Source organism: Rhopalosiphum padi, chromosome 1 (assembly GCF_020882245.1).
Source record: "Rhopalosiphum padi isolate XX-2018 chromosome 1, ASM2088224v1, whole genome shotgun sequence".
NCBI classification, from domain to species: domain Eukaryota; kingdom Metazoa; phylum Arthropoda; class Insecta; order Hemiptera; family Aphididae; genus Rhopalosiphum; species Rhopalosiphum padi.
Genome location: NC_083597.1, coordinates 29,872,461 through 29,889,366, shown reverse-complemented (window position 1 = coordinate 29,889,366; position 16,906 = coordinate 29,872,461). Strand labels below are relative to the sequence as shown.

The 16,906-nt window shown below is 28.5% G+C and overlaps 3 protein-coding genes across 3 annotated transcripts; 2 read left to right on the top strand and 1 right to left on the bottom strand.

Moving 5' to 3' along the window:
- The first annotated feature begins 8,840 nt into the window (after nt 1–8,840).
- On the top strand, nt 8,841–9,466 carry LOC132932303 (uncharacterized). Its single transcript, XM_060998614.1, has one exon. The coding sequence runs from the start codon at nt 9,062–9,064 to the stop codon at nt 9,464–9,466; it is 405 nt and encodes a 134-aa protein (XP_060854597.1). The 5' UTR covers nt 8,841–9,061.
- On the bottom strand, nt 9,459–10,686 carry LOC132932302 (sorting nexin-24-like). Its single transcript, XM_060998612.1, has 4 exons — nt 10,513–10,686; nt 10,145–10,442; nt 9,908–10,080; nt 9,459–9,810 (listed from the first exon to the last, which is right to left on the bottom strand). The coding sequence occupies exons 2-4, from the start codon at nt 10,283–10,285 to the stop codon at nt 9,672–9,674; spliced, it is 453 nt and encodes a 150-aa protein (XP_060854595.1). The 5' UTR covers nt 10,286–10,442; nt 10,513–10,686; the 3' UTR covers nt 9,459–9,671.
- Nucleotides 10,687–10,836: 150 nt separating this feature from the next.
- LOC132932301 (gastrula zinc finger protein XlCGF46.1-like) lies at nt 10,837–14,963 on the top strand. The gene is made up of 3 exons (XM_060998611.1): nt 10,837–11,967; nt 12,040–12,172; nt 12,833–14,963. Exons 1-3 carry the CDS (start codon nt 11,554–11,556, stop codon nt 13,756–13,758), a joined length of 1,473 nt encoding a protein of 490 aa, XP_060854594.1. The 5' UTR covers nt 10,837–11,553; the 3' UTR covers nt 13,759–14,963.
- The last annotated feature ends 1,943 nt before the right edge of the window (nt 14,964–16,906 follow it).

Below are 16,906 nucleotides of genomic sequence, written 5' to 3'. Positions count from 1 at the left end.
CGTGCCATTTTAATTTAGTTTATCATCTGTTTTCAGTCGTATTGCGGTAGTACGTAAATTTATTTCCAAGCTATTGTAATTTTAAATACTTATTAATTTAATGATATGTACTAATAGTTACTAAAATATTGTATAAGAACGTCAAGAACAGCCCTCGTTCCAGTTACAAAAGATGCATAATATAATTTGATAAAAAAAACACATTGATTTTAGAATAAAAAAAATTAGTTAAATTTTTACTTTGGCTTAAGAGTAATGAAATACATTTCCGGTACACTATTTTCCCATAGCACCTATCTACCTAGTCAAAGGTCACAATAAAATTGTATATTGTATTGAAAAACTATTTATAAAATACCCTTCATTCTGATATAGGTCATTGATTATACAATGATAATTAGGTAAAAATTAATACATAATCAGTCAAAAACAATAATTAAATTTTCATCACTTTTTACATAAATATGTGCTAAAACGTATATCTATCTCATGTAGTCATGTTAGCGTAATAATTATAATATTGTAACGTATGAATTAATTGAATTAATCAATTAATTAAATTGTGGTTCAATACGTTTTTATGTTTACTGCAATCGTCCGACATCCATGACGCTGTTTTAATGTTGTTGTATATTCTAATATATATTATTCATCTACAAGCAATTATTTTAGTATAAAGAATATAGATTAGAGATCCCAACCTAACTAGACATTAGAGCCAATTTTCTACTTTAAAATATTAAAATTAAATATTTTAATGTTATTATAATAATATTATAAATTATAAATATAATAATATATTATTTACATTCCACAAATAAACAATAGAGAGATGACTATGTTATCGGAAATAATTTTTTTATTAAGTTTATGTAAACACCATGCTATATTTTAATTTATAAGTATTTTATAAAAATGTATAGATGTGTAGTATTTATTTTAAGTAACTGTTGTTTTTTTCAATTAATAAATATTTATAACTTTTTATTCGTATTCAATATTTTATAAAAAAAATCTAAATTTGTTTATATTTAAATATTTTAAACTATATACCTATATTTGATTTACGAATATGAGCATTCAACAAGTTTACGCAACCATGAACCGAGTTTTATTTTTAATATTATTATTCGGTTATGAACAATATTTTTTGGTAGTCCATTCTAGAACTGTAGTAAGATCTTATCGGAGAATTATAATCGTCCGAAAATTAGCAAATTTTTCAAGAGGAAAATTCAGAAGTAAGTATACTTCCGTCGAGCACACCTATCACCTATAAAGGCTATAATATATTATTATAAGGTACACTGCAGTACACACGCAATACACCAAAACTATATTATACAAACATACAATAGTAATAGATTTATTCTAGCACGTAGTACGCATCCAAATCCAATAATATGATATTATTACAATAATATTTGGTTAAATACAGACGTACCATATTATTTTAACATAAGCGTGTTACGTATATTCCATTCACTAATAGGGTGTACTGTCAATTGCACGCGGTAATTTCAGCGCACGTTAATTGGGCGTAGTAATTTGCTAATTATAGCGCATGACAACTAAGCGCACATTGCATATAAGACATTTATAAATGAATTAAACATATATATTTACATCTTATTATTATAAAGTAGAAAATCATATCATTAAATATAAGATTTTTTTTCTAATGAACAAAGTCCTCTCACCATCACCAAAACACTTTTCTATTTCATGTCTGATTAAAGGTATATATGCTGCAGTTGATGGATAAAAACGAAAACGATATTCAAACGAACGGTGGTAAACTCTCCTGATTTTTAAAAATAGTAAACTCTTTCGGGTCAACGTTATGTTTAAGGAACAGGGTCAGATTTAGGGGAGGGTTGAGTGAGCTGCAGCCCAGGAACCCTCACAATTGTATGATATTTAAATTAGGATACAGGAAAAATATTATGATGGTATTACTTATACTAGTTATACCTACTCGATTTCATTGTTTTTATAATTATTTATTATTAAATAAGTAATTAATTTAGTTAATTGTTACTACTACTAAATAATATGATAATAAATGTTATTTAATAAGTAAAAAAAATTATTTCCTTGTTTATGTATAAGGGGCCCCCATAATATGCATTTCGTCCAGGGGCCAACACATACCTAAATCCACCCCTATTAAGGAATGTGTAAACTCTCCCGAGTTGTTTTAAATGTTATTGTCACACTGTGATTCAGTGAACCAGATTTTTAAACTGAAGTGTACATAAAAATCCAAAGATACAATACATTTAAAAACTTTCATACCGGAAATAAAGAAAAGAAACCTTATCACACAAAACAATAAACTATCAAGACCAAAAAATAGATACTTTAAGTTTTTTGAAATTTTTATGTTCATATTATCATAAAAATTAAATTTAAATGTTTTTATTTTATAATATATATACCTACCTATTTTGTATTTATTTTTATTTTATGTTTTATTTTCACTATAATATTATGCTCATAAATCATACTGGTCATAGCAGCTAAATACATTAATTTATATTATTATGATTATGATTAATATTTAATATTAATAATATTATTATATGATTGACTTTTTTTTAAATGAAATTTGATATTCAATTTGTTTTATTTTTATTTTAACTATAATTATAGCCCACGAAAACATTTTTAAAATTAAATCAGTAGTACTGTCAAGTATACCTAGGAGAGTTTTTTTACTTGTTTCTGTCAGGTATAGTACAGAAGTAGTCAAGTAGACCCGGGAAATTTTACAATCATCCATTCAAACATCATATATCTGCATGGCAAGACGAATTTGGAAACAAAGACAAAAGGGGAAAGACAGAAGATCAAAAACGATATACGTTCAATTTAGATCTCACCATATCCATCGGCCGACGCGTTTCTGTCAAACTAGCAGCTACGTATATATATATATATATATACTGCAATGGAACATCGTATACATTTTGTTATTACGTAGTGTCGCGATAATCCGAAGGGAATTGAGGAAAGGTAGTGTCATTCAGAATTCAGATTACCTAATATGACTTTACTTACGTGGTGCCATTTTCATGTACTTTTTCGAAAAAAATGAAATCACAATAAACTAACGATCACTATATAAGTTTGACACGCGACTAACAAATAACAATCGTTATCAACGTGTGCAGTCGTAATAATCTAACGTTATGATCGTTATTGTATTGGTCCACATATACGTATAAGTACAATAATAGAACGGCGGCGATGTACACTCGAAGCCGATCGTATTATCGTGTCTTTCGGATTAACTTATATATTTGGATTACCACGACGCTACTGTATTATATCGTTTATATCAACGAGCGTTTTTAATATTATAATATGTATAATAATTAATAATCATATACGGAATACCGGATGGGGCACTATTTGTTTTTGTTTTCTATGTTTACCTCGCTAAAAAACGGCACGATGTATATAATATTTCATTATTCTAATTTTAACTGTCAATAAAGTACCTACACCCATTTGTGTAAAGATTCGTCGTATTCGCCTTACAGATACTTATATAGGTATATAATATATCATATTTTATGCGATAGAATATACGATATTATAACCGCACGCAAAACTAATGAAAACAATAACAATATTCTTAAAACGAATAAAATAAACATTAATCTAAGAGCGCGTCTGACGTGTATACACTTACCACTACGGTGGCGGTGACAGCAAGTGAGGCGGAGAGTCATCAACGTTAAGTTATGCAAATAATATTATAATAATATGTATACATCCCATCGTCTATTTATATTACACTCCATTTCATCGCTTGAACGCGAACGGTAGAGTGCTTACACGACGTGTAAATTTGCACGCATTCTGCAAACTACAAGCTGAGAAATACGGACACGACGAATAACGGTAGGTATCTGTCGAGAAAATATTTTCATCGCCGACGAAAAAGGGACGTGAAAATGTCGGGTTACATATAGGCGTGTGTTTTTCCGTAGCCTCCTTAATAATATCGTTATTTAAATAGGTATAGTCGGTATGGACCGTATAATAATATTATGATGGGTATTGCCGGCATGGGCGAAGGGTCCGTACCTCTATTGGCTCTACTTCAATGGTATTTATGAACAGGTTCGTGATCCGAAACCGCCGAGAGTGACCAAAATAATATATCACGGCGGTGGACGCAAACGAAATAGATTTAAAGAACTTCGGTTCAACGCCGTGGGTACAATATAATAATGTAGTACCTACAATACCGTCGCGGTGAAATTTTTGTCGGCGCTTCGTAATGAAAATACGACGAAAAACGGGAGGAACATGGAACACGCCATATTATATGACCGGTGTCCATATGATATTATAATGATGTAAATATATCGCGTGCGAGACGACACTCTTGCGGTTCAGCGGCTCTTATCGTGTGAAACGGCGGTGGATGGTGGGTAGGACGGATGGTGCGGACGACAAAGCGACCCCGGCTAACGATGACGGTGATGGCGAATTATTAGCGTCGAATGCCGTGCGGGTGTTGCGCGGAATAAAAGTGACTCAGCAGTGCCCAAACCCAGCTGTTTCCGTGTACGGGCGTGCAATTGCGCGTTATCGGCGACAACCGGATACGAACGTGAACGACGAGGCGAATAATAAATAATATTATATTATAGTGTATCACGAATAATGCAATGTATTTAGATTCTACGCAACAGCTTTGGCCGGAAGAGACTGAGTGTTATCTATGGTCGTGTGTACCTATATGCATGTGTCCGATTAAATACGTTTTATTTATTTTCTATATTGTACAATGATAGGCCTTTTGTATTATGTTTGTCGAGTCACAGTTTATAAAAAGTATATAATATTATAATAAGGGTCTCATTATTGTAATTGTTTTTATTTTTGAATGTTATTCATTAATAAAACAGTTTTGATTTTTAGTATCAGAAATATGTACTATAATAATTTACATCCAATAATATTATTGTATATAAATGTACAATAATGAATCGTAAGAATTTGGTATGAATATTGTCGTGGGAAGTTGGTATGCATTTACACTAATTTTAATTTTTATTACACTTTATTTTAAAGACTTGTAGAATATTAAAATGAATATAAAATAAGATAGACACTGGACAAGTGGGTATCGCTCTGCTGTATAGTAGCAGAATCGTAAGTTCTTACACAAGAGTAGCAGGTAAAGAATTATATATACGTTAATTCCTACAAATTATGTGATATGTAAGTTCCTATACATGGAAATAAAAAGGTACATATGTTAGTTCTTAGTTTCCTGCATAGCAGAAGACAGGTCCCTACGTTAGTTCTACACGGCGTAAGACATATATAAGACATATATAAAAGAAATATAATATATTTATATTATAATATTATAAGTTATCGAACTGATGATACTGTCTTAAAAAAATAAAAATATCATTAAACATTTTATTATTATATATTTTATAGTACAGATAGAGAGTAAGGTCACTATAATGGATGTGTTAAATTTGAATGCAATGACAGGTATAATTGTATACGAAAACCGATTTTGAACGGAGATGATTTGTCAGTCTAGGTGTCTACAAAAAATCAAAAAATATTTTTAATCGTTTTAGGATATATCGTTATTTTACATGATTTCGTAAAAATTAAAATTTCATACGCTTATACATTTTTATCTATATTGACGGAGTTTTTTTATACAGTTATTTAAAGAAAAAGTTATGGTGAACCCTTTATTGGGTTTTTTAACCTTAAGTATAAATCACCTAATTTTTATGAATTTCTAGCTTAAAATAAGTCAAAATATTTTGAAAATTAAACATCAAATTTCAAATATATATAGATATGCATTTTTTATAATGCATATATTATGTGAAGCAAAATAGGTATGTACCTACAAGCATAAGCGTACGCACAGGGGGGCCGGGTGGGCTGTGGTCCACCCTGCGAGCCGTACCAGAATTTTTTTACATAGTAATACATGTTCTAAACATAACGATTTTTGATTTTTCAAAAATCATAAAACATTAAATAGGTAGGTGAAAAATAACTGATACACAATAATAATAAATAATAATAAATTAAATGCCTTTAAAAATAAAATTGACAACATATTATGTCATATTACCATTACAGATTGCGAAATTGTATTAAACTGTGTTGGCAATTACAATATTTCTTATTTAATTTAAAAAAAAATATGTATCTGTTTTTAATCATATGAATGATTTATGCCTTAAATAGTGGGTGATTATGAGTAGGTAAATTAAAGTATGTAACATTTTAATATTGTTTCTTCCATCAGAGTTCTGGTTTCTTAATATTTATTGACTTAGCCCACCCTGCCACAAATGTCTGCGCACGCCTATGCTTATAAGTATTATTGTTTTATAAAAGCATAAACAACTTGATCAAGTGCTATACTCACTCAAAACAACGTAAAATCAGTTTTTTTTTTTAAAACTTTCAAAAGATAGAAGTGGCTTTAATAAGAAAAATGACTATTTAAACATGTTTACATGCCCATATTGTTTCAGTTACACATTTAATTCTGCATGTGAAGTTTCTAAAGTATAAACTAATTCCTTCACCCAAATAATTTGACGTAATTTTTTAAAAAAAAAAACCGTTTTTCGATGAATTTCGTATTAAATTTTTAGTTTATTGACCATGGTAGCATATTTCAAGAAGTTTATCAAACTACCTACACTTTTAAAACATTAAAACAAAGCAAAATCTGTATTTTTTTTTTTTAACAAACATTTAACAGGTATAGCCATGGCCAATATAAGAAAAAATAAAATTGACTATTCAAACATTTTTATATGCTTATATTGTTTCGGCTACACGATTGATCGTGTATTTGTGTATGTGAAGTTTCGAAAGTCAAAACTTATTTAACATTTAATCATTTGTACTTACCTTCAATGTTGGTATGGCCCACCCAAGTACTGGGTAATATCTGGTACCAATTAATATTTTTCAATGTTGGGAACCCATAATAATGAGAAAATTTATAGTTGAATCACTATTATGTGTCACATAGGGTTCCAATTTGATAAATTTGTTAACATAGAAGATTGAAATAACCAGAGCTAACCGGTAACCGATTTGTAACGAAAACCATAAATTTAAGAACCGAAATCCGATAACCGCTTATAGTTTTGGAATGCTGGAAGCGGTTATTGGTTATCGGTAATCAAGGTAAATATCTAAATATTAACATCAAAGCGGTTACCTCGTAATTTCAATCCCGGTTTAAAAACCAAAACCTATTCCCGACCAAAATAATTAACGATATTTTCGTGGTATTTAATACTCGAATATGTCATAATACTGAATACTCATAATTTATTATATTATTGTAGTTGAATTTAATTGTCCAGCTATTTTTAAAATGTTAGGTTTTTATCACATTATACTTCGTTTTTTATACATTTATAAATAGTTTAGTATTAAATTATAACTCTCAGAGTCCAAACCCTCCTGGTTCTACATTTGTTATTTGTAGTGTTTGTTCCAAGGGTCGGACCGACGGATAGCGTAGAATGCTCGATCTGTACACCCTAGGTTTCGGGGTACTATATTGAGTATAATGTATATTATATACAATATAACCAAAAAGTTATGTGTCAATGTATCACTCTTAGTGTTATCTTGGAAAATAATCATGTTTAATTTCGGATTTTTACAGTTGTATATACAAAAATTATAACAATAACAATTTTTTATGCTATTTAATTTTTTGATTTCTTAAGATCACCATTATCTTGATCATATGATTTAAACTTTAAAGAAGTTTAAAAAAAAAAATATTGAAATTGAGTGAAATCGACCAAATTAAAGTTTTTGGTTTTGTAATAATAATATAGTTATGTTAACAACCCACGAATCACTTAAATAAACTGTTTTAAAAAATATGATTTTTTAAAACCGGTTTTAACAAGTAACCGATTACCAAAAATCTTATAAACGATTAACGGTTAGCATATTGTTTGAGATATCTTTAAAGAAACGGTTATCGGTTACCATAATATCAAAATTGAACGATAACCGGTTACCGGTTTTAAAAAATGTTCGCCTCCTACCGGAGCCGATTACCGACTTTATTGGGAACGGTTTTAAGCCCTGGAAATAGATAACTTATGTCTAGTTTACTTAACACATACATAGCTTCCAAATACGAGAGTAGTATTTTTCTATACTTCCATGGTCATAAATTGAAATATATGTAACAATGTGTGTAAACATTGATACTACACTTGGTATTAATTATTAAATTTAAATATTGTATTTGATTAATGATTATTGAAGAAATCATATTTATTATTACTTTGATATAAATTGATTTACATCTTCATGGCTTCATCAATTGTAGTTTGTAAGATTTAATTATCAATATTATATACCAATTAATTATATAACATCATTAAGGTTGAATGTTCTGTTTACACGTGTTGCCTGGTTTGTAGGTAATTTATAAGTACTTACAAAAAATATAAATCGTCAATAAATAGTATGAATGAACTAACGGAACTGGATTTTAACCTTTTATTCATTGTTTTAAAAGTATAATACATTTTTAATTTTTGGAATATTTAAAAAATATATTTAAGCTAAACATTACAAAAATGATTATTTTGTAATCCAAGTATTTTATATTTCATACATGTGATTTCAATAGTTTAATGAATTTTTTAAATGTATAATGTGTTTTTAGTGGTATTTTCTTAATACACATTACATATTTTATTTTTAATTGTAAAAAAATAAAATTAATCGTTGCCATAGAGAATATAAATGTCTTAGTAAATAATTAGTTTAATGTTTTAAATACCTACATATTTTGAAATTCTAAAATAATAAATAATAATAATAATAATTACATTCTTTAGAGACAATTGATCAATACTGAAAAACAAATAGGGAACTGAAAGATTTATGGATAACCAGGTTTATAATTATCTAAAGTCCATTTACATTTTGTTAGGTTAATTTTTTTTTTTATTATTATTCTTTTAAGGATATTGAAATCAATGAAGCATTTGATTTAATGGACACAAATGGGCAAATGGAAATTAGCACAAGAGATTTTAAATTTGCAATAAAGGCATTGGGATTGGAACTTCCTAGAGATCAATACATACAGTTACTATCTAAAATTGAAAAAGACCAAAAAGGTTATATAAAAAAGAAAGTATTCATTGAAGAAATGCGTAAAATATTACAGAAAAGAGATGTTAAGATTGATTTGATTAAAGCTTTTCAATTAATTGATGAGGATGATACAGGCAAAATAGATTTTAACAATCTAAAGAATGTTGCCGATATACTAGGGGAAAAAGTATCTGATGAGGAAATCATCAATATGTTAAACGCTGCAGATGAAGATGGAGATGGACAAGTGAACCTTACAGAGTTTATGAGGATTATAGATAAAGCTAGAAAAGTGTTATAATTAAACACATTTATTAATTGTGTAGGTACTATATTAAAATAATAATTATGGTCATATTTTTTCTAAAATAAACAATGTTACATGAATAAAATATAATAAAAATACTAAAAATAAGTTTGATTTTAAATGTTTATCTATATAAATAATAAAAAAATCTAGGTACAAAAGGTACCTAAATATATCACTATTTCTCAGGAGTTAAATACTAACCATACAAAGCTTTAAGAACACCATCTGTGATTATGTCTGGTAAACATAAACGTTTTTCATGTCTGTTTTTAGATGGAATATGTTCACTTATCATGTGAAACACTGGACGCTGATACTTAACATCTATTTTATGGCTAAACAATAAGATACAATGTTGTAAATTACAGTAGCAATATTATAAATGTTTATATTTATGTTCCTTAAATATGGGGGCAAAGTTAAAAAGCATACCTTGGCTGATACTTTAGCCCGAGGAATTCCATGACCTGTTTATATCCACCTTCGATTTTGAAAACTGTCTGTAAATACCTCTCCAAACCAGCCCTTCTTTGTTCAAGGACTTTTGGCTGTGAGCATCGTATACGTTTTGATGGAAATGGCGGTGTAGATATAGATTTCCTCAGCTATAAGACAAACAAAAAATACAATATAGTGACTACACGACAATAGTCTAGTCGGGTCTTATACTTCTCTATGAAACGCGTGAAAAGCGCTATACCGTTTTTCCACACACTCCTGGTAGCCGTCTGACAGCACCTTGATCGTGTACACATAGTGTGGCTTGACATCCTGCACCAGCCCGTATTTAGGTATGGTGATTTCAGTCATATTTATGTGGCCATGTTTTCTTTAATGTGAGCAAAACTCCAACAGACACAAGGCAGCCAGCGTAGTGGACCAACTCTACCACTCGGGCGGGTCGGATCGTCAATGACCGAAAATTAAAACCGTGTTGGCACGAGACATTACAACAACAATCCAAATCCTTGTAAGTAAAACTTATTATAATATAATATTATTTATTTTTATGAAATAAAATTGAATGGACATCTTACCTCTCTCTAATAATTTAACAATAATAGATAACATAAAACGATCGAATCGATCGAGTACACATTCGGAACAATCGGAACTATACTCTACAACTTACTAGTATGATTACTCAGATTATTATTAAAATTTTATATAATTAAATATTTATTACGATTCAGATAACAATATTATTATAATTATTATGATAACCTACGGTTATCAGTTAACTGTGTTTATTTAATTTCACATGTACAATAATTATATCATAGTCGATATTTTTTATCATAATAATACCAGACTAGTTATTTTTTATTTTCATAATACTACTAGTTCGTGTTCAGTTGTACTCCTGTGATAACATTGTCAATACGTTTAATGTTTAAATGTTATACAATAAACTGTAATACTATAATATAACGTGAATCACAAAGTAATATGCTAAACGCAAGGTTTATAATATGTAAGAATAATATACACTGGAAAAATTATATTGAATGATTGTTTAGAAAATTTAGAATATCGATTGAAGTATTTATATTATACTATTTGCATAGACCTTATACTAGTATAAGGTCTATGACTATTTGACATCCGTGATACTTTTTAACAGTAGTTATCACAATATTGATTTTTTTTATCAAATTGGCGCAATTGTATCACATTGTATTTAACATATTCTGCGATTGTATTCTCAACATTCACTAATAATAAATTTTCGTTTGCAAAGTAGGTACTTATTATGTTATAAGTAACATTGACTATAGTATTTAAAGTAATATTAACATTAATTACAAAATTGTAATTTCTTAATATTAATTGCCAATGATAATTGATAAATATTAAATTTAATATTGTTTAATACTTATCTCGATTTTTACATTAAAATATCCATATTAGATAATACTATATTAGTATATCTACCAATAATAAATCAACTGTTGGTGTTCGTCTTTTAATTTTGGTAATAGTAAATATTAATAATAATAGTAGTTAGTAACATAGATTAAAGGTAAGTAAGTACCTAGTAATTACTTATCCAAAAGTCTGAATTGTGCTCCATAACAATGCCTGAGAATTACGGTTGTGATCATTGTGAAAAAACATTCACGAATCGTCGACATTATGATCTGCATGTTGACGGTCATTTACGGAACATTTGTCGTGTTTGTGGATTATCTTGCAACAGCCGTAAAATGTTGGTCACTCATATGTCTACAACCCATGGATCTAAATTGGACCCAATTGTGTTGGATTGTAAGTACTGTATGAAAACGTTTGTTCAAAAACGCTCACTGCACTTGCATTACAAGACTGTACACAAAAACACGGGTACTATATGTCTCGATTGCGGACAGCCATTTGATAGCAAACAAGAACTTGCTGATCATGTAAAAACAATTAAGCATGGTGACGGTTTCATATGTCATAAGTGTGGGGAAGTTTTTACCCGAAACCAACAGTATAAATTACATTTACAAGTAAGATTTTTTATCATTAAACATGTTTAAATTGATAAATATAATTAATTATTTTACCACAACCATTTATAGAGGCACGATGCATACTGTTGCTTCAATTGCAATGCACAATTTGCAAATTCCAAAAAGTTGAACAAACATTTGAAATTGTGTATTTCAATACCACCGATCGACAACTATTCTAAAAATAAACAGTCAACCACAGGTATTATTTTCAATTTTTGTAATAAATTATTTGTAAATCTGAGTATCTAGTAAATGGTATATTGATGAAATTATATTAAAGTTTCAAAATAATATTAACTTTAAGAATAAGGAAGTCGGCACATTTTTTTTCTCTTTTGCCTATGACTTATGAGCAACATGGCAAATTTACATTCAGGAGAAGTACTAATTTTGTATCATTACTTAGCTTTAATTTTAGAGTGAATTGATCTATTAAAACATTTAATGTTGAAAACACTATTTGTGCTTATACCTTGACATTTTTTTTACAATATTTATATTTAGTGTGATAATTTGGATAATGTTCTTATCTTTAAGTTTAATGATGGGTTAGAATTTTAATATTTAAGCTAACAAGTAACATCACATAATTGGTTTTGCTGGACCCAAATCTGGCAAATTTTCAATGTTGCTTACTAGCTTGTGGATCAGAGATGGAAAATAAAATAAATAGTGTGCTGCTATCCTCTTAATAATTATACTATATTATAAATATATTATGTATATAACAGACTGTTAGAAGACATAGTCTGTCTTTTATTAATACACATAGACCAATTTGCACTTGTTTATCATGTTCTTAATTTTACAACTTATCAAATTTATTGTTTTAATTATAAATTATAATATTTGTTTTAAGGTGTTGTTTATGAATGTATCGAGTGTAAAAAGTCGTTTGAGAAAAAAAAATATTATAAACGCCATATGAAAACGGTAATTCACTCAACTAATAAAGCTGATAATCCATTTTATTGTGCTCATTGTCCTAGAATATTTTATTATAAATTTAATCTGGCATCACACATGAAACAAGTACATTTTAAACAATACAATAATTATATTTGTAATTTGTGTGGACGGAGTTTTCAGTATGCGAACAATTATAAAAGGCACAAAGATTCGCATATGCAAGTTAGAAATTATGTTTGTGAACACTGTGGTGCTTGTTTTTATCGTAAACAGGCTTTGCAAGACCATCAAATTGCTATACACAATGAAGAAAAGAATTTTGTTTGCAATGTATGTGGTGATAATTTTAAATTAAAATCCATTTTAACAAGGCATATGAAAAATCATTCTGAAACCAAAAAATATGTGTGTCATTGTAAACGTATATTTAAATTTGCATCAAATTTACGTCGTCATCAAATCAACATTCACAATCAAGTATTTACTGACTCTATCAAAATAAAACGCTTTGTGGAAGATATTAGCCGTTCGTCTCCATTGGCAGTCATGAATGAAGAAAAAGAAATACAGAGGTTGAAACAAAAAAATATCAACCACCTTAGATTAGAAGACACTGTATCATATTCATTAATGGCGTATCCTGATAACTTAGATTTAAGTAGTGTCGATATAGCAGAAAGTGTACTTCAAGTAGCCTCAGCATCAAATTATAAGATAGAATGTGAAGAAAATTCATGTTTTCCTGGAATTCATCCTCCTATTGAAACATCTCTAGTATGTAGCTTAAATGATGGTGTAGATTTGTCTCCTAATTCTTCACAGCAATACTTATCTGATTATGATGTTCCTCATCAGTTTCCATTTCTGAATATTTGAATTAGTTCAATGTCACAAAATTGCATTTAAGGATGTTAATTAATCATAAAACAATTTTTTTATAATTCATAAAGATTATTGTAAAAATATTACCAATATTAGAGTATTAAACTGAGAATTACTTTCTAGTCTACTGGAATTGTTATGTATAGTGTAAAAATCATGTTCATATTTCCAAGAAATATCTAACAAATTTAGTTTTATTTGAAAAACATCATTATTTATTATAAAAATGAAAAAGAACAAAGATTTTAATTTTTGTAGCAACCACAGAATCACTAACATTATTTTCTAATCACTTAAAATATGTTCACATGTCAGTCATATTTTTATAATTAATTATAAGCATTTATTAATATCAGGAATATAATTTGTTAAATTTGAACATTTTAATAAAATACAATCAGCTTTTTTAGTTTCTAAAATTTGTAATTATTTTTCAAAATAAGAAATATATCTGAAAGTCAGTTCCAAACTTTCAATAATTTATTATAATAGAATAGTCAGCCAATAATATGTCTTTTTTTTTTTGAAATTTAAAACCTAAAACTGTGTACACTTCTATTATACAGAGAATTTGGGCTTATTTTTCTAGTGAACAAAATAAAATACTATTTTTTGGAAATATGAACCCAAATATAATAAACAAGTATGCAAATAAAAGCAACAAATTAAACAACCTCCTAAAAATGTGTATTATGTGTATTAAATTAGTGAATTGTATTTAATTAATAATAATATAAGTATTAGTAAATTGATAAACAAGGTTGTTATAACTTAAATTTGTATTTTGTTTTATACTAAAATTAACTTTATTTTTTAAGAATCTGTATTCTTTAGTTTAAACAAAGATTTGTATTAATATTTAATTTTTGTCAGTGGTCTCTAATGGTTTCAGCCATTTTTTGACCAAGGGCTACTGTTTTATATTCATATTGTTCACTACCTATTAAAGATATATTGTAGGTATATATTTTATTATTATTTAATGCTAAATAATTGTATTGTTAAAAGTTTATTAAAATGAGTATGCAATTCATAAAAACTACAGTTAATAATTTAAAATGTTCTCATTAATTAACAGTTTATAAGTTCATAAGATCATTGTACAGATATCTACTGAAACGATGCTCATTTTTATGAAGTAAGGTATACAATTTTAATTTTTTTAACCAAAATAAATAGTCTTTTATAATTGTCAAGAAGATTATCAATTTATTATGTAAAAGAAAAAAGTGAAAAAATACCTAATATCTATATAGAATGTGTCTTATGATTATTGGTTAGTACTTGGATCCTACCTATATGGCTATATACATAAAAGTATATAATAATAATATATATTATTATCTTATAATTTATATAATATGATTATTCTATACATGTGTCATGTATATGCCACTGAACTCTTAAATGGTTGGACCAATTTTAATGAATTTTTGGGTGGGTCTATGAATAGATTAGACCCACCACCGTACCTACAAGTCGACCCCTATAGTTGATTACAATTTCGATAATGGCCGACCCCGAAGAGAAGAGTTTTCGCGATCCACATGGCACTTGGTGGACAACCATCAACCACACATTGCCCCAAACCCTCATCCACCAGAAGTGGATGTCCAGTTAAACTATAGTGGCAAACCGTCATTTATTAATAGGTCCCTCGCGTTCGGGCAGTGCTCGCTACGGGATTAGACTTAGTAGACTCACAATTGAATCCAATATAATACACCGCTGCAATCTGGTTGTAGGAAATGTTAACATGAATGTGTCTTAAATTACATATGTGTGAATTTTAAATGCCAATGATATTGGATCATTTTTCAAATTTTAAATGAAAGTGCATACTACGGACTACGGAGTAAGTTTCAAGTTTAGTTTTATGTACCCAACACCCAACGGCCAACTCCGTCTAAGGATTAAAGAATATTGAACAATAAAATATAAATAAATTAGTGGCGCCATCTGTCTAGGAAAATAAAATTTAAATTTAATACAAAAAATAGTAAAACTTTTCTTGGCGAAGTATAGCTTAATACAACTTTACTAGACAATTGTTAATATTGTTTTAACTTAAATGTTTTCATTTAATTTTAAAATAATGATTATAAAAATGTATTTAAAAAAATTAACGATTTGCCAGTGAACTTTTATAGGTACATACTAAAACCAAAATGCAAAGATCATGGGCGGAACTGCGGCCTGTGCCAACTGCTGGGCCATGGCCTATCTGTTTATTCAGACGGAGAAGGTTTTAAGCCCATTTCCTATTCTATAAGTTAATTAACAATAAAAGTTATTATTATTTTTAAATAATTGGCAATTATTTAAGCAAACGGGACCGAAGCCCTGAGCTTTTTTTTTTAGTTTTCTATAGGTAGGTACAACAAAATTGTCGGGCAAATCGTAACCAGTACAAGTACTACAATGTCCATGTGTGAGGGCCCCCATATGGCCTATAAAGTATTCACTTAAATTATACAATTATAGTCGTTTTTTATTTAATTTATTTTCTTTATTTTTAACATTCCGGCTGGCGGAGGATATACATTAATTTAATCAACTACCCTATAAACAATCTTGTTCATAGTAAATGAAAAAAAAAGATTGAGGTTTGAGGCTCAAAGGAAAATCGCGACCAAGGCTTTTTATATGCCAAGCCGACACTGTCTTAGATCATAAAAACCAAAAACGAGTAATATAATTTACAAAGAAGGATTAGAAAATCTATGGAAACTTTGAAAACTTTTTTAAAAAACATTTAATCTGACTCTCGAGTGAAAATAATTTTTAAATGATCAAAAAAAATTTCACGGGTAACACCGAGCGGGACAGCTTTTTAAGTTGATATGTCGGAAATATCATATAAACACCAAATCAGAATGCAATTTGTTCGAGAAATTAAATGCACCGGAACAGCTAGTGTTTTATAAAATACGTATACAATTAATTATTATATACAATAAAGATAATATTTACCCCGCATCTAATCTCACAAAATGATGACTATATTTTTACTAATTAGTAATATTACTATAATATTTAATGGTATATCCTCGGATATACTCTAGGATTTCTATACCTACTTCTAGTCCCTAAGGGGGGTCCGTGTACCACATTTGTTTTATTTACTGTAAATAAAACTAGG